At 38.3% G+C, this 22,831-nt stretch overlaps 2 protein-coding genes across 3 annotated transcripts; both read right to left on the bottom strand.

Annotated features, from left to right (window-relative positions):
• Positions 1-987: 987 nt before the first annotated feature.
• aar2 (AAR2 splicing factor) lies at positions 988-4,614 on the bottom strand. 2 transcript variants are annotated; one of them, XM_042004010.1, is made up of 4 exons: positions 4,527-4,614; positions 3,480-4,426; positions 3,156-3,385; positions 988-1,759 (listed from the first exon to the last, which is right to left on the bottom strand). In XM_042004010.1, exons 2-4 carry the CDS (start codon positions 4,243-4,245, stop codon positions 1,592-1,594), a joined length of 1,164 nt encoding a protein of 387 aa, XP_041859944.1. In that variant the 5' UTR covers positions 4,246-4,426; positions 4,527-4,614; the 3' UTR covers positions 988-1,591. The 2 variants fall into 2 exon arrangements, with proteins under 2 accessions (XP_041859944.1, XP_041859945.1); XM_042004011.1 differs by having other exon boundaries at positions 3,480-4,247; positions 4,527-4,607.
• A 3,269-nt stretch (positions 4,615-7,883) lies between these two features.
• prpf6 (PRP6 pre-mRNA processing factor 6 homolog (S. cerevisiae)) lies at positions 7,884-21,249 on the bottom strand. The gene is made up of 21 exons (XM_042003979.1): positions 21,021-21,249; positions 20,411-20,573; positions 20,174-20,292; positions 19,957-20,035; positions 18,764-18,940; positions 18,052-18,180; positions 17,871-17,965; positions 17,619-17,775; positions 17,202-17,364; positions 15,005-15,123; positions 14,619-14,837; positions 13,234-13,356; positions 11,847-11,968; positions 11,537-11,675; positions 11,303-11,422; positions 10,321-10,497; positions 10,057-10,190; positions 9,701-9,792; positions 9,366-9,480; positions 9,043-9,169; positions 7,884-8,854 (listed from the first exon to the last, which is right to left on the bottom strand). The coding sequence occupies exons 1-21, from the start codon at positions 21,206-21,208 to the stop codon at positions 8,702-8,704; spliced, it is 2,910 nt and encodes a 969-aa protein (XP_041859913.1). The 5' UTR covers positions 21,209-21,249; the 3' UTR covers positions 7,884-8,701.
• Positions 21,250-22,831: the final 1,582 nt, after the last annotated feature.

Below are 22,831 nucleotides of genomic sequence, written 5' to 3'. Positions count from 1 at the left end.
TGCACTAATGGAGGGGCCAGGATGCTGGGATGCCAAGGACATCCCAACAGAGTCATTTGTGCGACTGTCTTCCCTAACAATGTACGTTATTTCATCCCCAGAGGAAAATGTCTCTGTAAATCTTTGCCATTCACTTCCCTCTGTGTTCTGCTGATATGTTTCCGTCTTGTGTTCCAAAACATTTTCTCCATCGAACTGTATTCAAAGGGGAAAATAGCAACCAACGCTGGGCTCCAGTGGGCGTACAGTAGACCACAAAATCAGAATTGATCTCCTTTTAAGTTGTACATAAATTTTCAAAAGGAAAGTTTTCATAAAAGCCTAGCATTACCATCTATTTTGCAATACCACCAGTCTTCTGGGAAGAGAATGGATTTTTTTTTGTATTGGTCTTTGGATCTCCATCAACAGGCTAAGAGTCTATTGACTCACGTAATGGCTTTAGGTAGCTTTTGTCCTTTTAACAGCAGCTTTACAGTTATAGATCGTCTCCTGGAGTTGAATGTCAAAGGAAAATAGCCCAGCTAGGAAGAAAAATGCTGTAGATGGGCAGAGATGAATAATCTAACAGGAAAACACAAGATCTGTGTCATTCATCTTAGTCATAAAAGGAACACACACACCTACACAGCTCATAAACTCAACATAATCATGTAAGCCATACAGTTGCTGTTGGATTAGCTCACATATTTTTCACAGAGCTTTTGTTTGGATGAGAAAAAATGCCTGTGAAGATGACCTTCACAGGCTTTAGCTAAGTATCCAGTGCCCAGCAGGGATGTAAACCCTCCCAGCACCAAAAACAGCTATTCTGAATATGTAGTGTTGATCCACAGGAATGCACTTTTAAGTGCATCATATATCAAAATAAATAACACTTGTGCCATCTAGTGGAGGACAAAGCAACATTTTTCTATTCCGGGCAATGATAGACGTATAATCAGACAGGAACTCAAAACAGATGATGTTTTTCTTTTGTTTTTTCCATTTTATTGAAGGAAAATTTTGGTTCAAAAATTAACTGAAATACAAAACCAAGAGAAAGCCGTCCGCAGAAAGTGAAACATGTTTACGGTGACAAAATAGTACTTAGGCTTGAAATAAATGTGTTTTAAGAATTTAAAACCTAAAGTCACTAGTATTACTTTTATTTTGTGTCACACCATATATATCAGTGTATATTATCTTTTTATTTTTAGTAAATCTTAGTTTAAATTTATTTAATTACATAGTAAAAATTACAATTTTTATAAGAAGATTTTATATTTCCAACTCTGTCCAGTTAAAACAAGGTTAAAAGTTCATTTTAACCTTATTTTATGAGACTGAGATAACCACCACCAGAGGTCACTGCTGTCTTCTACCCTGCAGCTCTACTCGGCCTCTAATACTACAGATGATTTAATGTTTGCTTTCTTCATGACGGGGTACAAACTATGGATATGAATTTAGGATGTATAACAGCCCACACTTAACAGCCTCAACACATTCTGCTGAGGAACGACACAAATATGTGGAAGGACTGCAGCACTGCAGTGGTTCAAGTTTCTTCGAACCTTCTTCGAACCTGAAGGATCTGAAGAGAACTGTTTCAGTCCACTGTGACGCCTTCAGGCAGCTCCACCACCACAGGTGCACAGTCTTCCAGGTCTGCATCAAAATCCCAGCGAAACTTCTTGGTCAGATGGGTTTTGAACTTCTCTGCTCTCTTACGTAGGGTGCCGTCTATACCTGGTCCAGTGGCAAGCTGGAAAAAGTCCTGCAATATAATAAAACAATGTGGAGATTTGTAAAGGTGAAGTTAATAATAGTCATTTAGTAATGCCCCACTAGACCTCATGAGGGGTCTGGGGGCAAAAAAAAATTTAATAAATAATAAAAATCAATAATAGTTAAAAAATTAAACAACCCAAGTTGTTGGCAGGTTTACATTACTAGCTATAAGTTAAGACTAAGAAAACTGAAAATTGGATATTTGTTAGCCAATCGCTTAAACAAATGGTTTACATTGTTTACTTTAGGCACAAATTAATAGTACAAACTATAATTTGCAAATTAGATCTTACCAGTAACACTTGTTAGCTGACAGTACAGACTAGATTTCCACCAAACATAATGAATAGCCTTTTAACAGAATGGTGACTAACAGTACTGGAGTAATGGTAGAAACAGGGAACAAATTGGTATGGACAAAGTTGGTACAATAACTATACTACACTACTACAATACTATAGCTGTATGTTATTTAGCAGCTTTGATTTTAAGTCCAGTAATTGTTCACACTGGCTTAATGTCACGGCTTACTTTTAACTCTTAAGACTCCAAGACATTTTTAGCTATTTTTGGTTTGCCTGTTTTTGCTTTTTTTTTTTTTTCTATGTAAAAATACAATAGAACCACAACTTTTTTAGACCAGTCAATAAAACAACATAATTTTTTCTGGACAGCCTCAATTGTCAAATTATGAGGCTGAAATTATGTAAAATGAATCTATTATTATATATGGCATCATAAATGCAAGCTAAATAAAATAGAGTAAAAGTATCACAGATCAACAGTGACCAATCCTTTTCTCATCCGCACATCATTGTGTCAAGTTGGCTTTGTTTCAATAAAAACATTTTTTATTCTCAAACACACAACAGAAACTACTTACATATTTACACTTTTTTTTCTCCAGACATTTTCTACTATTTATATTTATTTACCTACTATCCTCAAAAACCAAGTCCAACTCAGCTCATTTTTAGCACCACCCCGTGTCATAAACGTTTTCTTCATTTCAGCCAGTTGTTCTTGTCAGACAGAAAATAAACTAACTTGTCACTTATTGATCTTTGGCTCCTCCTGATTGGACATTACTGTAAATTTAAATCATCTCATTGGTCAAAAGTTTGACAGGAAGTGGGTTCATCATAATTTCTTGGTCAAAATAGAGATCTCTTAGCAAAAAAACAGCAATTGCAATCTTTTTATTTTTATTATAATGTGATAAATAATGGTGTTATCACAGATCATTCATTGTGGATTTACCTTATAGTCTCCGAATAAACACTACATTTTGTGGCTGGATTTTAAACATCCTGGACAGGATATAAATGCCTGGCAAAAGCCAATATCTAAAAAGTAAATATGTTCTCTTGCATCTACTATACCTGAAGTGTGGTGGTAAGGAAGTTGTTTTGTGAAACAATGTCAACAAAAAAGTCAGGGGGTATTTCTCCAAGCTGGTGGTAAAGCACAGCAATGAGGCCCAGGTAGAGTTCCTTATGCTTCCTCATGGCTTCTTCCGCGCGGCACATCAGAGCCAGGAGGCACTTCCAGTGCTCAAAGCCCTCATACACATTTCCAATCAAGAAACACACAAAGGCGAACTGCAGCTCACCTGTAAGAGATGTATTGTCATTTTTTTTTCTTTTATATCAAATGTAACATTGTGTTAAGTTTGTCAACCATATATTAGTAAACATAAAACATACCCAGTAGGTTTAGAGGCTGCTGACTGTGGTTCTTCTCCAGCACAGTCTCCAGAGCATAACTCAGGTCCATGCTACACTGTGTGATCTCAGCTGGTGTGGCCCCAGGTGGGTAGGTTTGCTTGGGGATAACAGAGAAGCGCAACTCGGTCCCCTCCCTTTGCTTCATCTTAGGGAGCCTGTCGAGTCCTTCTTTCATGCTCTGACAGGCCGTGTCATTCCTCGGCTGCTCTGCCCTGTCTTTGGTGTGCCTTAACTGAACCTCAGGAATGACATCACTGAAGGCGCATACTCGACCTGAAAGAGGCTGCAAGTTAAAGGCCAATTCCTCACTGAGACGGTCTGTGAGAGAAACCCATTTCCTCATCACCTCATAGGGATAAGGGCCTAAGTACGGATCTAATTCTTGCAAGGTCTCACGGATCCGGTTTACTTCCTCGTCATTCTTGGAGGCTGAGAAATCGAGATCTTCTTCTTTGGGATCCCAGTTGGCCAGTAAAATCTCTCTGGGTTTGAGATTAATAAATAGGCCTCTTTTAGGGCCAATTTCTCCTCCACAGCTTGGCGAGTTAACAGGGCTGTAATTAAGGAAGTGTAATCCTGGGGGGATCATCTTAACTCCCCGAAAGAGAGGACCAACTTGCCAACTCTTGCAGTCTATTCCGAGCTCTGTACCTCGAGGAACACCCAGCAGCACCAGGGTAGCTCCCTCCTCAAACAGCCTGCGAGCAACATCTGGATCCATGTTTGTGCTGCTAATACTTGCCATGTCTGCTCCAGCAAAGATAATTAACACAAACCTTAAGCTAGCAAAATATCTTACGTTTCTGTCATCTGTAGAGTGAGTTTTTCACGTTCATACTGCCAAGAATGCGTTTCCTTAAAAATATGTTAGAGTGTGATGCTAATCTAATAAGCTACAGCTCGGAAATGATGCGGTTCGTCCGTTTCTGAAAAACATTATTAAGAAAAAGTTGACGCAAACGACAGCATTTAAATAACGTTATTCAAGGTTTTGAACATACATGTATGTAATATAACAATACCTACTTTAAGATAACTGATTTTTCACGCTGGTAAATCGTTTGTTGGAAGATGAGTAATAATATTCTTGCTCCGGGTGGAAACAGGGCCGTATTAGAAATGTTCCGCTCCTTGTTAACGTATTGCGCCTGCAGTTCTTTCATTTAAAGGATTACATCTCCAGCCCCAAGTATAATAATAATAAAAAAAATATATATATATATTATTATTGTTATTATTAATAATAATAATAATAAAAAAAATAATAAATATTATTATTGTTATTATTAATAATAATAATAATAATAATAATAATAATAATAATAATAATAATAGTTATTATTGTTATTATTATTGTTATTTTTTCCAACCTTTCATTAACAAGAAAGAAAGAAAGTCAAGCAGGTAGACAGATATTTTAACATTTTATTATGTGGCATAAACTTCACAGCAAAACAGAAGAACATTGTTTGGCTATGTTCACAAATACAAAACATAGAGGTTGTGACAACAGGAGAGACCTTGTTAATGTACATATTCTAAAAGTATTTGAATGCATTTTGGATGTATTTATTTATTTATCTTTTTTTTATTTTTTTTAGCTTATCTGTGGTTACTATGAAACTATATTCTAAATAACAAGGAGTAATGCTGGCATGCAAAGGCTAGCTGTTTTAATTCACAGCACACTGAGAACTTGACAACAGTAAACATTCATTGCATTAAAAAGCAGCTATTTGAACAGAGTGGGATCAGTCATCAGTCATGTCACGGTGCAGTGCACATAACAGAAATTCAACTGGTATCTTCATGAGAAGGCAGCACACGTTTTAGGAGCCAAATGAGACAATATTTCCTACTTAGAGAGCATAGAGACACTCTGAAGTTTTTCCCAACAAGTGACTAGCATCTTGATGACTTTAATTAATCTAAACCTCTTTCTCTTCTTTCCTTGTATTTTCCGGACAGCTGAACAAGAGGCTTTCTTTCCCTGAAAGTAAGCAACAAGGAGAAAAAAAGATGTATTTATTATGCTATTTTTTTTTTATTTGTGGTGATAGATGTGTTAAAGCATTTCTTACCATATAATCAGGACTACAGTTTTGAATGATGAGCAGCTCCATGCTCTCAACGGGCTTCTCTAGGTCCGACTGTTTGCCACTCCTCTGGCACAGTATTTGCTTTGTCATACCATAGATGGACACGAGGATACGATGTGGCTGCCAGCAGACAACAACTCAGACAGTGAAGGAGTAGAAACATTTGAAATAGTCCACTAGGGTCTACACATATGAGTCAGTTTCCATCTTTCCTTTAGGAAAACGTTCCTCTCCATTTGCCATCTCTAACACTAGTGGATTTTGAGACGGCAATGGACACGTAAATTACCCTGTCCATGGTGCTGAAAGTGTGCTAGTGGCACTGGATAAACAAAACAAAATTCCAGCAATCAAAAGTATCTTACTAAACAGAAAACAGTAACAAAACAAATAAGCATTTTAGTAAACAAGAGATAAAAGCGAACTTAATAAAACACAATTCACTAAATACAAAAGAAAAAAAATCTTAAGTGGCATAAAATTTGTCACTTTTTTTTGTCTTAACGTTTTTCTGGAACTTGAAGGTTTGTGAGGGTTATTTTCCATCATGTACTTCATAAAATGTTTTGTTTTCTCTTTTTTAAATTTTCGTTTGTTTGCCAAAGTTTTTTCTTTGGTTTTCCATTTATTTATTTATTTAGTTAGTTAGTTAGTTAGTTAGTTAGTTAGTTAGTTCGTAATTTTCTAAAGGTTTGTTTAGTTATTGGTTCCCTTGTTGCATTTTGCGTATCTGGGCCAATGCTGGAAGTGCGCTGAATGTGATGCCATTTACCTTTCCCGACGGACAGGGGTCTCTCTCCTTGAAAGCATTAAGTGAACCAGTCAGATTCTGCAAAAATTTGGAGGCAAATACGGAATTATTTAAGACGTTATGTTCGTCTGTCATTTAGGAAATAGACACGAGCTTTGCCTTGATAATAATTTTGCTTGCATAGCAAACACTGGAGGGCAGCCTGTCACCTATTCAGTAATTCAGTAGTAGCTGCAACAGGTTGGAAAAAAAGCTTACAAAATACTCGAATGAAATAAAAACTAATATCTCTGTTAAGTTATTCGTGCAGTACAAATCCTTATGATTAAAGTTGTGGTCATACCAGATTCTGTAGCTCAACGAAGATGACTTCTCTGTAGGATCCCAGTATTTCTTTATAATTACACCTACGTTTACCACAAGAGTTGGCCAACAAGAGAACCACCAGGACACTACGGAGCAGAGTTCCGGTCAGACACTGCATCAAAGAAAGTTGAAAAATGAAAGAACGTAAATAGTGTATACAGTCTTGTCTGCAACGTAACTTGCAGTGATTTTTCCATATCAGCTAACCTGCTGCGTAAATACGCACCGCTGCACTTACCATTTATCATGTCTTTCAGCAGGATCCTCACAGGAGTAAACCCATCTCTGTCAGTGACTGGAAGATCCAAGGAATTGGTCCTGATCCGACTGCGCTCATTGTAAACAATCCTTTTTCCCCCCCTTTAATATTTTTGCACTTCCTCTGGTGCAGAGGTTAATGCTGCGGCGGAGAGACGTCCGACGTGGTGCTTTATTGTTTCCACCATAACCAGCGTGACTGTTGCTCCGATTTCCTTTCCCGTCATGGATTGCTGCCGCTGGGCTTAAGATTTCACCAAACTCCAGTCCGATCAAGCCCAAGAAACTTCTGCAATCACTCACTTTCCATCATCCTTTCGGTTTCATTTGGAACAGGGGATACCAAATGAAGTGTAATTTATTGGAGCATTTGTTTAAAACGCTGCTGAGCAAGGTTTAAATTCTCCGTGGGTGGTTTAAGTAAGATGTAACGTTTACACTTTGCTAACAGAAAACCTCCTAACTGGTGCTTCAGGTTAATGCTGCACAATTTACAACATGCACAGATTCTGACTTTGAGCTAAACTACCAGAGTTAAAACAAGACAACCATAGTACCACTGGAGGATTGGTTGAACTCAAAGGTCTGGGAAAACCATTTCAAACAAAGAAGGGAACTGTGCACCGATATCAGGCTTGACATTTAAATCACAATAGCATTTTTTCCATTTTTTCTTCTTTTGGCATGTTTTTGAAAAAAAAGCTTTCATGCGTAAAACTTTATTTCATTACTGGACAGATACAGCAAGTATTTAAGCTGTAGAAAAAGCTGAATAAACATGAAAGAAACAGCTCTGGTCCAAGACTAGATACACAATAAAATCCTGTTGGGACAGCCAAATTCAGAACTATAAAATATAAAAAAAAGAAGAAAAAAAAGTGTACTTTTTAAAATGTAGCCACCCGATAGAGACTGAAATCAGTAAATACAAAGGTGATGTCAAATTAAAACTGGTTTTTTTTTTTTTTTTTGCTGTTCTTTTAAGTTTACTGCATTAGGTGGGTGTGTTTTTCTCTTTAATGATGCAGAGGGTTAGTATGATCATAGATGCTTCTTCCTACTGCAAAATTTCAAAGAGAAATGTCAGGAGCATGCAGATTGACACAAACTGGAGACAGGGGAAAATACTTGGGGTAACACTGTTAAAAGTTTCTGGTATAAGCTCAGCAAAGCTCATTAATAGAGAAAATCTTTATCTTAAGCATGCTGCTGGGCATGGCAGCATCATACTAAGAAGTAGAACTCTGAAGACTTTTGAAGGGAACACATGAAATGATTGCAGGAAAAAAATCTAAAAAAAATTGACAGAAGACACCTTCCTGCAGCTAGGAGGAGGTTTACTTCACAGGACAAATATTTTAAAAGTAGAGAAACCGACAATAACATGGTTTCAATTTCCAGAACCAAGACTTTGCTTCATCTAGAGGGTCAACAGCCTACATGAGACTTGACAGGAAACCTTTAAGAAAAACTCACAAACCTATGCACAAAAGCTCTAAATGGTCATTTCTGTCAGATTTATTCTGCTTTTTACACTGATATTAAATCATTATTTTCTGCTTGTAAGAACAAAAAAAAGATGCAAATCTGAAAAAGTAGGATAACATCAAAAACTAAGTGTGTGTGTTTGAGATGGCCAAGTCCCGCTGAACAACAAGCACGTCCACAGCCGTTTTCCTGTTCGACTGGTGAATCCCAGGGTCTTCCATGTGTTTTCAGTCCAAGTTTCAAAAAGTGTTCTTGATCTTGCTGGCTACCTGCATCAAGATCTCTCCTGTCTTTTTCTGCCAGTTCAGGACGTGTTTGGACTCAGCGCACCAAAGCTCTCCATGGCGGGGCTCTGCATTCTCACAGCGCTTTAGCACCTCTTCCTGCTGTTCCTGATGGATGCAGACCAGTAAAGTTAAACACCAAAAACACCCCCATGCTATGACAAGCGTTTCAGGAGAGACTGTGAACTTCGTAAATAAGAAAAAGCAATAATATAAAATGCTGAAAAGAGAATTTTAGCTCCAATGTAGATGTTACCACTGATAGTGTAGCACAAGTCTAGACATAAAATTCATACCTGTGTACCATGCTGCAACTCAAACTTGTAAAAGAGAGCCCAAGCGTCTCCCAGGTCTGGCTCAATCTTGACTGTTCTGAGGAACCACTCTCTGGCTTTGGTGATTTTACGCTCGCTCCAAAACAACCTGAGATGTGCAGAACAGTGAATATGCAAAACATAAAAAGAGATTAATCTCTACCAATTATATAAATACACTGTGAAACCAGAACTGTAAAGACAGTTTTGTAATACAAATCACAAAGAGTAAACTTAATTACTAATGAGGTAATTAAAAAAAAAAAAAAAAAGTAAAATAAAAAACTGAAAAGATTCACTCATACTTTGCTACAGCAAGTAGGACATGAGGATCATGTTCACATTTCTTCAACGCATCCACACTCTTAGTCTTCCTCTGCGGCCTGGCTTCCAGGAACACGGCCTCAGCCCACAAGATGCCTTTGGAAAATGGAAATGATTTTTTTTAATTATAAACTACTGCCAAATATGTCAATTACTTCGGAGAAAAACAATAAAGTGAAAGAGCAAACATACTCATAAAACCACTAACAAAATTGAGTTTGCATAAAAAAAAAAAAAAAAAAAAAAAAAAAAAACGAGATTTTGGGATTCTGAATTTAAAAACAAAAAGTCTTCACACAAATGCAGCATTATATACCTGAATTTGGGCACTCCTGCAGGGCTTTGGCCATTAGAGTGTTAGCTATGTTCTTCAGCCCAGCCCGGTACTCCAGTCTGACAGACTCCAACCTGGTTTGCACATACACATCATTTAAGGACCACAGACTTTATCTCCTTATTATTTTTTTCTTCATTTACTTATTTTTCATTTCAGACATAATTCAAGCTGCATTACATATTGAATCCTGGAAAGCAAACTATTTATAATTGTATGTAGACAAGCACATACTTGCTATGCTGTCTGCTCTGGAGACTGATTTTAAGCTAAATCTCAGACATCTGCTTGTTATTGAATTAATTTGGCACAACATATTTTCACTGTTGTGTTCTCACCAGAGCTCAGGGCTCTGCGGGTTCTTGAGTCGGGCTTTCTCCAGGATTGCTCTGGCTCTGGTCAGCTGTCCAACTCTCTCTTCCAGACGAGACAGCAGTAACCACAGAGGTACCGACTGGGGACATTTTTTTAACTACAGACAACAGGAGGTAAACAACCACAAAGTCAAGGGATATGGCCCCTATCTTGATTGAAAACTTTTATTTAAATAAACTTTAGAAATCAACTTAAGTTCCAAGCCAGAAGCATTTTCCCAGCCTCACCCCTTGGTTATAGGCCTCTCTGGCCTTGTCCATATTTTCACACTGCTCCTCAATCTGGCCTCGCATCATCCAAAGCTTCGGGAAGTCTTCGTAGTGTTTCAGGGCCTCGGTGCACAGCTCCTGGGCATCATCTATCTTTTCTAACACCCACTCCAGCTTCACCGATTTCATAAATACCTAAAGAGATTACAAAGAAATACGTTGGTCGGACAGGAAGCATGCATGAGCAGGACCGTTTGTAATACACCCGACAAAGATTTTTCAAAATCGAACAACAATACAGTAAAATAATTTTTCATACTTGAACTGCAGCTTAACGCATGCAATGCAATGCCAATACCTTTCTAGTTTTCAAAAATAACACATGCCACCATCCTAAAGCATATCCTAAATGCTTAACTGCATCATTAACAGCACAATGTCTTATCTGTCAGGCAATCAGTACACCCAACAATAAATTAGGCCCCCTTTAGTCAAGTCTGTCACCATACCATTTAGACATAAAGGGAGTGTAGGCAGACAGATACTTAGGAAGTACAGCTGCCAGAATCTGTCAGCTTGAGTGGTGCTGACTGTTTGGAGACGTAGAAACTTTGCAAGCCTAAACCTGAACAGAACAAAATGTTTGTAGAAACCACTTCCAAGATAATGAACTGTTAACCTGCCATTAAACACCAGCTTTCTGACAGAAAAGAAGAAAACCTGATAGTCAAATCAACCCTGAAATATGGGTCAGTGGAGCTACAATAATTGTGTTGAAAGTTCAATGTTAAATAGATACATTCATTTGCTTTAGTTTATTTGCTCAACCGTCTTAAAAACAAAACAAAGAAAAACGAAAAAGCAAACTTGAACCCCATCTGGACGAGAGTTTTGAATGACAAAAAATGGCTGTGTTTGAGCTGAAAAGCAGACCCTACAGCTTTTCATTTTGCCATATTGTCTCACTTTCATACACACTTTTATTTGCTTTCTCACTCACCCTGGCTGTTGGTGCACTGCTGCGAGCCTTGGCCAGCAGTCGACGGGCTCTTTCATACTCGTTATTTTCAGACTCCAGTTTGACAGCAGCAAGCCAGATCTCTTCACTGTTGGGGTTAGCCTTGAATAAACAATAACAGGAGGGACAGAGCGCATGTGGAGGAACAGTTAGACAAAAGTACAAATAAGCTACAGATGTGCAAACAAGTCAGTGTTTGCATAACTTTGTTGTTACCTGGAAGGCCAGAGCGAGGATACTTCGAGCTGCTGGCACATCCTCAGCCAGCCACTTGGACTTGGCCCCCATTAGCCAGAGGACCTCTGCTTTGGGACAATGAGCCACTGCTCTCTGTAGGAGGGCCTCCAAAGACTCTCTGGGAGATGTAACAGGGGTGAAGAGTGGGGATAAAGCAGCAGTTCAAAACAAGTATTAGAGAGTCAAATGAGATGAAACAAGAGTAGTTAAACAAAAAAAACAAAATGTAAAGTAGCTGAAAGCATCTGACTTCTAGTACTTGCTATCTTTAGACAACAGAGCTCATCACCTGGTGCCATGATTCTTCTCAAAGTAGGCTGCTCTGAGCCAGACACTTTTCTTACTGGGAAACACCTGCAGGGAATGGGCATAGATGGCCCTGGCACACTCCAGCGCTCCATGGGCCACACACTGAGGCACAAAAGGAAACAAGTTACACTCAAACAGAAAATAAAGATGCAAATGATAATTCTAGGTGTCAAGATCTGAATGTGTCCTATGTGAAAAAGTCATTAGGTAACATTACTCCCATCAAGATTTAAGTTAACCATTGACCAAAGATTATGATGCTAGAAGTATGATCAGCTGAGTGTATTTGATTTACTCATATACCATTTTTAACAACACGGTAGGTAAGAGATGAGAAGGTCATGATTTGACAGCTTCTTGTTTATCATTAAGCAACATGTCCATCAGATCATTTTTAAACCACTACAGTCTGTTTTTGGTTGTTGGTGACAACTTTGAGCTTAAAAATATAGTTTTATTGTAGTATAAAAGTAAGGGCGCTTTCACACTGGCACTTTTTGGTCCACTTCCACTGAAAGTTCAGTCTGTTTGGAGCAGTTTGAACTCGCATTTTGTCTCAAGAAGAGACAAAATAAGCAAACTCTGGTCCGCTTGAATACCAGGGGTCTCGGTCTGCTTGCAAGTGAACTTTGGTCTGGTACTGGCACGCTAACAGTGTGACAGCAAACGGCCAATCCAGCAGACCAAAGAGAAGAAGTGACAAATGACATGTTGGATATCGCTCCTGCCTCATCACAAACTGTCCATTGCTTTTTAAGCTGTGTTGCTAACAGACGGACGGTGAACGAGCTGTTTTTGGCCCTGGCAGCTGTTACATGGTCGAGGTGGTTAGAGCTACTTTTGTATAAAGATTCAGGTTGGCTGTATTTAAAACTAAGACAAAAAAAAACTCAGCCTGACTGTAGGATCTATGCTTCACATCTTTCTATTGCTCGTTTTTTCTTTTTCCTTTTTTTTTTACACAGATTAACACAAATTTTTAATCATTCATCAGACTTATGGTGACAAGACGTGCAGTCAACTCTGCTCTGTTATTTTTGTGGTGCAGTAAAGCATCATTCAGCTTTTACCATCTGCCTTCTGCTTGTGGAACTGATAATATCAAAAGAGTGACAGGTGTATTTGGTTAAGATTACTCACTCATGTATGTGTACATAATCTGACCTGAACATAAAGCCTAAACAGCTTAAAATAAATAGAATTTAATTGAGTTAACTTCATGTTCGAGCAGTCGTGCTGCTCTTTACAAGACTTTTTCAGTGCAACGCTGCTCATAATTCACAAATGGAGGAATAAAAATAAAAAGATACTGGCTCTTCAAATCAGTGTTCACCATTGATCTGATCCACCTTAAAAATCAAACTCACACTCTCTGAGTCTTCCATCCAGGTGTGTTTGCGGTCCTCCTCCTCTATGCCGATCCCAATGACGGCCCTTATCACAGCCTGACAGGTAGCCACACTGCCTGCTTTGTCGCACTCTTCTGCATCCTGCAGGACAAGTAGATGCATTTAGGAAAGAAAAGTCTGTGAGTGAAGATGAAGAATGCTAAATATTCAAGGCATGAACTGCTGGCACCAGTTGTAGACCAAAAAATTCAATGGAAAAATGAAACAATTCACATGGTAGTATGTAAACACTTGATATCAGAGGAAATGTGCTCTGCCAGAGTCCCCGAATGAATCTGAGTTACTGATTTACATCCATGTAGATAATTTATAGAGTTTATAGATCCTCAGTCTTCTATAAGACATAATCTAGACCCTTTTTTTCCAAGTAGGAAAAGTAAAGAACAAGCTTATGACAGAGGTAAAGCAGAATATTAGTCCAGTTAGACAATCCTGCATCAATATTCTATATTTAAAAGTTCCATCATTATGTGTAGAGCAATAGATCTTCTCTTCATTTAACCGTTTATGTGAATGGGACAATGTTTATTAATGAACGTAGAATACTGACATAAATATACCGGATTTAGCAAGGTACTACTATCCATCCATGGTCCCATAAAGGAAACACATAACATAAACAGTAGTGCAGTACCATAAATAAGAATGCAATAACAATAGCAGCAATCAAACAGGAATTCTGTCATTTCTCTTTGAGAGCTGTCTAATCCGCCATACAAACCTTCAACACACTGAGGCAGAGAAAGAAAAAGCCTAAGAGCCAACAGGGGTTTGTCTTAAAGCCTCCGATTGCAAAATAACTGAGCTGCACTAAACAAAATGTCAGTCATGGTGCTGGCTTGTATTCTGTTACATCCCATAAGGTTCTTTGCCAACATTTATTGGCATGCCTACAAACACGAGACAACCAGTAGTTCCTCCACGTCGAGGCTTAAAGGTGCACTCACACAATTTTTCACTTTATTCGTATGATAATCTGAGGATTATCAAAAGGATTAAAAAGTTTTGTGAATGACTGTAGTTACAGAAAGACATTAATTGTAACTTAGCTCACATCTTGGTCTGTTTATTGAAAAGATATTCATCTCATCAGAGAAACGTAAAGCTCATCGCTGAGCTTTCTGTTTACACCCATTATGAATATGAACCTTTGTACTCTAAAAGCTAAGCAGTATTGTTACCCGTCAGACAAAGGATGTTTGTTGTTTATAAAGTAACCTAAGTCTTCTTTTATCTTTAACGGATGTATAAGAAACTGTCATTTTTGTGAAAACACAATCAACGTTTCAGAGTACAAAGTTTAGATCTACCATAAAAAAAAAACAAAAATAACAATAGCAAACCTGTATCCACTGTTCTCTGTTGATCTCCACACCGTTGGCCCGCAGAGAAGTAATGGCTCTGTCAATGATCTTGTCCACCATCTGAGTGTTGCCATTGGCCTCCTCCAACTTAGCAGCAGTGATCCAGATGTGCCGATCGGTTGGGATATTCTCTCGAGCTTTGTTCAAGACGCGACGGGCATTTTCATATGTTTCCAAACGGGCTAGTGCCAGCCACAGCTACAGGAAACAAAACAATCACATCAAAAACAAACACAAAAGAAGAAGCTCATATGCTGAAATGCATAGTTTAACACCCAATATGCGATGCTTAAAGAGTGTGTATATAGAAATTTATATATATATATATATTTGTGTGTGTATAAAAAACACTGATTGTAATATACCTCCACACTTGTAGGACAACACTCCACAGCTCTGCTAAGCATGATCCTGGCATCCTCTGGTTCTTCCAGCTCAACAGCTGTCTTCCACAGTCGAACTGACTTAGACACATTTTCCAAGGCTACATGGACAACAACAGCATGACTATTAAATCACTTTACTGACACTTCTTACTGCATACTGCAAAGTATATACCTGGTTTGCTTGTTGCTAGAACCAGCTAATAAAAATAACCACTAAGCCACATATTAGGATTTTTCAGACATGGGATGTATATGATTATTAGCTTCATTCATCTATTACAGAGACATCATTGTTACATCCTGACTATGGTCACTTTCTTACCACAGTACAAACACCATTCCTGCAGGATTACACAGCACATCAAGCAAGGTATGATGCAGAAGTTCTTAAGAGACTTCTGTCACAATACTGCCATAACAAAAAAATCACATTAGCCTAAAATATGGCACCAAAGGATAATAGGAGCAGATGAAGATATTGTTTTTTGCCATGTTTACTCTTGTTAAAACAGTCACTGTGATAAATTAAGCTCTTTTCACTCAAAATAAAGACCTAATAACATGTGGCTTTGGTCTTCAGAGGGAAAGGGTTCAACAGATAGATGGTGTCACTTCAAATTACTCAGTAGTCACCGATTTTTGTCTACTTAAGCTTAGGCTGGGAGTTACATAAACATGACACCTTAATGGACACATTAACACACTTGCTGAATGTGCTGCATCCTGAGATGAAAGAGGCAGCACAACTCTAAACTTAAGAATGCAGCGCACTGTTTCATGGAGAAGCTCAAAACACTGACAGCAGCCGTAAACATCTGATATAAATACAGTAGAATAGGTTTACAACTCTCCATGGTGACTTATTAAACAGCTTCTTAAACAAAGTCAGCCTGCTGGACGGTTTAATGCCATTCCTTCTGGTTGTCCACAGGGTTGTCTCTGAAGGAAGCTGCTGGAATGCATGGCACCAGCACCCCAAAGTGTAATGCTGTTTCTGACAAAAGCCATTTGCTTTGTTTTAGTGGGTGTATATTTGTTTAAAAACCTGCATGTATGAGCTAATTCTGGTGTTTAAAACAGTAAAAAAAAATAAAAATAAAAAAAAAGTTATTTCATTCATAGTCAAGAGGGTTTTACTACACTTGACATAACACTGTTTAATGTAAACTCTAGAAAAACAACCTTTGACATAGTTTAGACTCCAAGTTTGCCTTATTTGTCAAAGATCAGGCACAGAAGCCGCAGATAAACCCAAAACGCCTTAGAGAATACTAGTCAGTCTCTCTTCTCTCAACAAGGGCAGAATGATTGGGTGCTGCACACAACAAAGGTAGGAAAAAATCACAAGTTGTGAAAGTTTGGACAGAGCTGCTATTTATTTATGTAAGGTGTAAGATCCCACTGAAATCAGATCACTGTGCCATAATAACAACCCCCCATAACAGTTACAAAAAATCTGTCTTTCAATGCATCTGAATACACTTCAGACTAGTTCTCTATAAATGCGAGACAGTATTTATGACTGATCTGGTAAGTTGTGACTTTTTATTTATTTATCTATTTATGCAGAAAAGCACCATTCAGACATGGAGTTAACACATTTGGTTGTTTAGTAATGCATTAAAAGTAAAATGTTTAGTGTGAAGGCAGAGAGAAAGTGCCTGTTTCTCTGTGCAATGACGTAAACTTGAGCAGAGGCATTTGAACATGTAGAGGCGAGAGAGCTTTTCCTCAAAGGAAGCTCCAATCCATCTCTGTCAGTTGAGTATGCTGCTGGGAATATTGGGGTGTGTGTGTTGGGGCATTGACACCCTGGTTAAATGGAGTGCCTGCCCTTGAGGAGAAAAAAAAAAACAAAAAAACAAAAACAGCTGCCAAATGTAACAATGAAGAAGTCTTTTCTCCAATCTTAGTACAAAAGAACCATCAAGCTGTGTGCAAGTACTTTTATGAGATAATGAACAGATTGAGACTGGCCTTGAATTTTGGCCCTGCAGAAATTAGTGTCCTCCTTTTGGCAGGAGAATCATTCTCAAGGCAAATAAACTTCTGCTTATACCAACAAAATAGAAACATGTCTCAACCGTCTCAGAATTTGACCATGAATGCAGACAAAAGAAACTGAACAAAAACATTGTAAACCTCTTGTGTTACAGGAAATGTATAACAGTCTTACCCTTTCTGAGGACACGTTTCTTAGCTCTGACATCTGTCTCCAGCTCGGCAGCTCTGATGTAGATGCGGACGGACTGCGGCAGGTGACGAACAGCCTGGGCAACCACAGCTTTAGCGGTGTCACCTGGTTGAAGCCTGGCTGCCTCCAGCCACACGTCTTCACTCTGGTTAAAAGACAGCGATGCACATCCCAACAAGAAAGCAAATGAGTCCAATAATAAGATGATGAAACTTCATTAAGTTACTGGTAATGCCAACTGACACATATAATTTAAAAGCAATTTTATATAAAAAAAAAAAAAAAAAAAAAAAAAAAGAAAATCCTGTAGAATAGTGTAAAATTATTTGTGCACTCTTAACAGCCCTTGTGCATGCTTATTGCCAGAACAGATTTGGTCTTCTATCAGTCCTCCTTTACCTTAGGACACATCTCTGTGCCCTTCATGATCAGGTTTCTGGCCACCTGCAGTTTTCCAGTCACTTCCTCCAGCCTTGCAGAAGCAATCCAGGCAGGTGGATGGTGAGGATTGGTCTCCCTCACCGATTTCAGCAGCAGACGAGCCTTCTTGATGTCACTGAACATGCGGAGTCATGCATGAATTATCAAACACAACAACTTAATGTCATATTGATACTCTACAAATATCTCATATAGCAAACATGTCTCTACCTGATGTCCCCTCCATATGTGGGGATCATGGAGTTAAGATCTGTGAGGTAACCCTTTGGATCAACAACTGTCTGCCCGCTTACCGAGTCAGACACCTGAAGAGATAGAAAGGCAAAGAGAATAGCTAAATCTTATATATATATATGAACAACAGAAGAACAGCTCAGGATTATAAGGTTACCTGACTGAGTCTCATATCCATCAGTGTGTTTCTGGCCTGACCAATTTTCCTCATATCCAGTTCTCCTGTTCCTGGCGTCATCAGACCAGGGGTCATGCTTCCTGGGTAAGGTGTGTTCAGGCCTCCCAGCTAGTGGTGACAGGAAATAATAAAAAAAACGGCCTCTGAGAATTTAGTTACAGCATGTTTAAACAGATTGTGACACATAGGCTTAGATCATATGGCACTTTTCTCACCACTGTCTATGATGCATGTGAAAACCCTATTAAATCTGCACAATGACTGTCTTGTGCTGCAGACTGAGCACAAACAAAAAAAGGAAATAATAATGTGTAATTTAAAAAATGCAATAAATACATGTAAAAAATGTTTTATTACTCAACAAGTAAGTCTCCAATCTTTCTTTCTTTCTTTACCTTTAAAAAAAAACATTTTAAGTTGTTTGCAGGGGCCAGAAAGACCAATGAGGTTCATTTTAAATAGTACAGGAAATTCCTAGTAGAGCTGTCAGCACCAGCAGGTGTCTTTTGTCAAGATATTACAAGTTTGCATTGTGAAACAATGAGCAGGGCACACTGTATGAACTGAGCAGTTGCAGAGATTTGCTTCTTTCCACTGAGACACTGACTCCTGCTGGGGCAGACTGGAACTACAGCATGCTCTTCTGTGATGTGCTTTAGCTGGAAGTGCGTGTGTTTGCATCAATACTAACCCCTTGCAAAGGGTCGACAGTGGTGTGGTTCTCTCCACTCTGCAGGTGTTTGGAAAAGAAGCTATCAGGGACAGGGGTGAGTTTCTCATAGCGGGGATTCCTCTGCCGTTTGTTCCTAGCATCTCCAACTTCAGGGATGCTAAGCCACTCCTCCTCTGACACCTCTGCCAACTTCCTCTGTGAAGTAATGGTAATAAAAAGGGGGTTGAAGAGAGTTCTGAATAAACTTGAAGCATTCATAGTATTTTTTAAATATCTTGACACATAGTAAAAACAAAATGTTGAGAAAGAAAATATAACTGAACGCTTATCTGCAAAAGTAAAAATATTCATCTAAATTCCTGAAAAACTCAGTCACAACCTAGCATTTGCTGTAAATACCACCCAAATAACTAAAACAGCATACCAAGAGCAATAAGATTCTCAGAAATATTACACACGAACTGCCTGAGTGAGTGATTATGAAACAAGGACCACAAGTTTCTACAGCAGGTTATGATATGAAAAGATAAAATGGCACTAATTTTTGCAATAAGAATTATCCCACTACGCTCATGCAGTCAAGCAGCCATACACAGGCTGTACACAATTAACAATACATTTACAGAGCAGCAGCATCTGAATTCTTATATCGCTATCAATGAAGGAAGTGTATTCATATTGTGCTTGTTTAAGTTAATTGTGGGTAAACCACATTCTAGAAGTAAGAATTCTCCTTAAATGCCTCAATACAACAAATCAACAATCAACTATCATCACACCCATATAACTTTTTTTAATGTGAACTGAATGTCAGCTCTTTTATTTGACCTTTTCTAGTTCAACTCACACAGACACATGACAGGTCATGACCTCTGTAGTTTAACACTTAAGCATTGTGTGATATGCATATTAATATTGTTTGGTGTTCCACAGTTAACACAAGGTAAAAACTTATACATGGCAAATATACTCAGTTCGTTGTTTTTACACATCATCATTGCACTTTTCCAAATAGATGTATTTTTAATTGCTCCTTTCTATTAAGTACCACTGCAAGCACAACTGACTAAGCATGTCATTGCATAGTGTAACCCGTTGATCTGTGCCTTTTACAATGGCTTTGATTACAAATTGGCTTGACAAAAATAAAAAAAGGGTTTTATTTATTGTGATAAAGGATGAAATAAATGTTTGGTGTGCAAATTTTATACCTTCAGATCTGAAAACTGTTGCTGGATTTTGGGTCGCTCCATACGATATTTCTCAATTTCTTCCTTTTCTCTCAGCTCCCTAAAAATCCACAGATAGTTATCAGTTTCAGGTACACATGCAATATTGAAATCCAAGTTATTTTAAATACAGTGCAGAATTGAGGTAGAAGGACATTCATATGTATGGATTTCATCAAGTGGGAAATGAGCTTGTAACCTTCTTTCTTTGCGTCTTTCATCCATCCTTTTGTCTAGTGCTGCATATATAGCATCTGCTTCTTCATCATCTTTCTCATAAGGTCCACTGGAGAACAAGCTACCTGCATAACCATTGAACTAAAAAAAATGAACACATACACACACAGCTTGTTATATAAAACAACTACTATTAATCAACTTGAGCTTTCAGAATTCTGAAATAGACTACAGACAGAAACAATTTAGTCAAAGAAACCTCATCATAGTTGGTGTCATTCAGATCTTCATCATCATCATCTTGATTTTTTTTCATTTGGTCCCCAACTGTCCTTTTTCCAGGGGGTGCGTGTCGATCATCCACTGGATCATTAGCATCACGAGCAGGACCAATATCAGACCGGGTGGTGAACCCAGTAGCACTAGAACACAAATATTCAATTATTACTGATATCTAGTTGAACAGAGATATTATGCAGAAGGTGGACATTTTAACAGGTCCCGTTTTTATTGTGCAATTTTATCATGAGGGCACATGATAATAATATCACGGATATTATCATGCATTAATCACCTTGTAATAATTAATTATTATTTGCCTGGGTCCAGACAAACCGACATCACCGAGTTCACTGGAGTACATAAACACGTCTTATAACAGCCAATAAATTAAATAACCAGTGTTGTTTAAAAGTTTATTTTTAGTGTTTATTTTGCTTTATAATTTTTGTTTTTTTTTTTATCTTCTTACAATATCGAAATCTAAACTATCTATGAATACGTCTGTTAAGAAAGGAGCAACATTGAACAGACATCACCTAACTGTGTATAGTTTTACTAGCTAGTTAGTTAGCATGAGGTTAACTCACCCTCTGCCCAGACCGGGAACGTAGCCCAGCGGAGCGGGCATCCCCAGAAACGGCTTCTTCTTTTTCCCCATAAGCGGAGAGGCAAGAGGCATTACTGGGGGCCCACCGCTAGCTCCCGCCGCCGCGGTGCCTCCCGTAGACGTTTTGGGGACAATTTTAGGCGCTTGTTTAGCTGCAGTGGTAGCCATCGCTGCTAATGCGACGACGAGGCTCACTGACGGATGAACAACAGTGGAGCTTCCGTTTCCAGCAAATGACGCCAGTCTTCTATAAAATATCTGTTTATGTTTGTAACAGCGCCTCCTACAGGACAGGCTGTGCTTCTCTGTATTTTCGCTTAGTCAGATGCCTTTTTTCCTGTTTACTTCAGATTGTTTGTGTGAACTGTAGCGCGCTCATTTTCAACTGCTAGCTGTTTGACTGTGACTGACATAGTTTCTTAGGAATATGTCACAAGTTTCAAGCTGATAGGATTTTTCTCTTTTAGCAGATATCACAAGAGGGCGCCGAAACCTAAAAAAAACGAGCATTATATTTATAATGTGAGTTGTTTGACCTCAAGTTAGACTATCACTTCAACCATTAATTTTCTAGATTACAACTTCAATTTGAAAGAGCTTGGATGTTATAAAATGTACAGAAGAGTAGGGTCCCAGTCACACAGTACTTATTTAAATCCCCTAAAATGGTACCTGGTGAACACCTGTTAAAATGTGATTTTATAAAAAGTAATTTTAAAGTAAAGAAGAGGAGGGGTTTATGCAAATAAAGACTGCATATGCTATAGTTAAAAAAAAAGTTAAGAATAACTTAACAATCAGAATAATCCTTAACACAAAACCAGCTTTATTTTTATAACTTCATTTAATTTCTTGAAGTGGCTCATTCTAAAGGTGCTGCCCCAGCAGATGACTCCAAGTGGATTGCATTATTTTCTCCAAGATTTTTCAAAAGAAAGCCAAATAAATAAAAGAACAAAGATATGCATCATGCTGCAGTCACCAAAAGGAACATACTTCTTCAAGTAGAGTCTGTTCTATCCCTGCTTATAAACAGCGTCAGTGTTAGCCTTTAGTCTGTTGTACAGGTTGACACCCAAGTGTAAATTGTCCTCCAACACCTCCATCTCTTGTCCTTGGATGGGAATAGTGTTTGGCGTATTTGTAGTCATCCTAAAATCCACAATCATCTCCTTTGTCTTGTTTACATTTAGAATGAGGTAATTGTTGTCACACCTTGCCACAAAACAGTCCACCAGTTCTCTAAATCCAGCCTCATGTCCATTACTGATGCACCGAATAACTGCAAAGTCATCTGAGTATTTCTGGTGAGGACAGGACTCTAAGTGGTAGTGAAAAGTGTGTGTGTACGGGATGAAGAAATACAGTGAGAGGATAGGTCCCTGTGGTGCTCATGTGCAGCTGGTCTCCTTTTACAATAAGACACACATCCCATCAGTCTCACAAAGTCTTTGTCAGGTAGACAATAATTTGGACATTTGTGGAAGTTTCCGCCTCTGTTTTCTGACGTTTCTCAATTAACAGTCCTATATTTTTTTTACAACATGTGACGTTCAGTGTATTCCCATAAGATATGTGTTAGCATGTTACTCTGATAATATAATGTCTGAGAAATATCCATGCTATAGTCAAACATGAGACATGAGGCTGTGATAAGTAATTACAGCCTAACATGACATTTCTGGGTTCCATCCCAGGAGATGAATTGAGGCTATACATCAATTAGTTTCAATCACATTAACTTCACCCATCCACACCCTGAGCCTTGGCTCCGGCCTTTACATTTTTCTT

Source organism: Melanotaenia boesemani, chromosome 13 (assembly GCF_017639745.1).
Source record: "Melanotaenia boesemani isolate fMelBoe1 chromosome 13, fMelBoe1.pri, whole genome shotgun sequence".
Taxonomy (NCBI): Eukaryota; Metazoa; Chordata; class Actinopteri; order Atheriniformes; family Melanotaeniidae; genus Melanotaenia; species Melanotaenia boesemani.
This window is presented reverse-complemented; position numbering and strand designations above follow the sequence as displayed.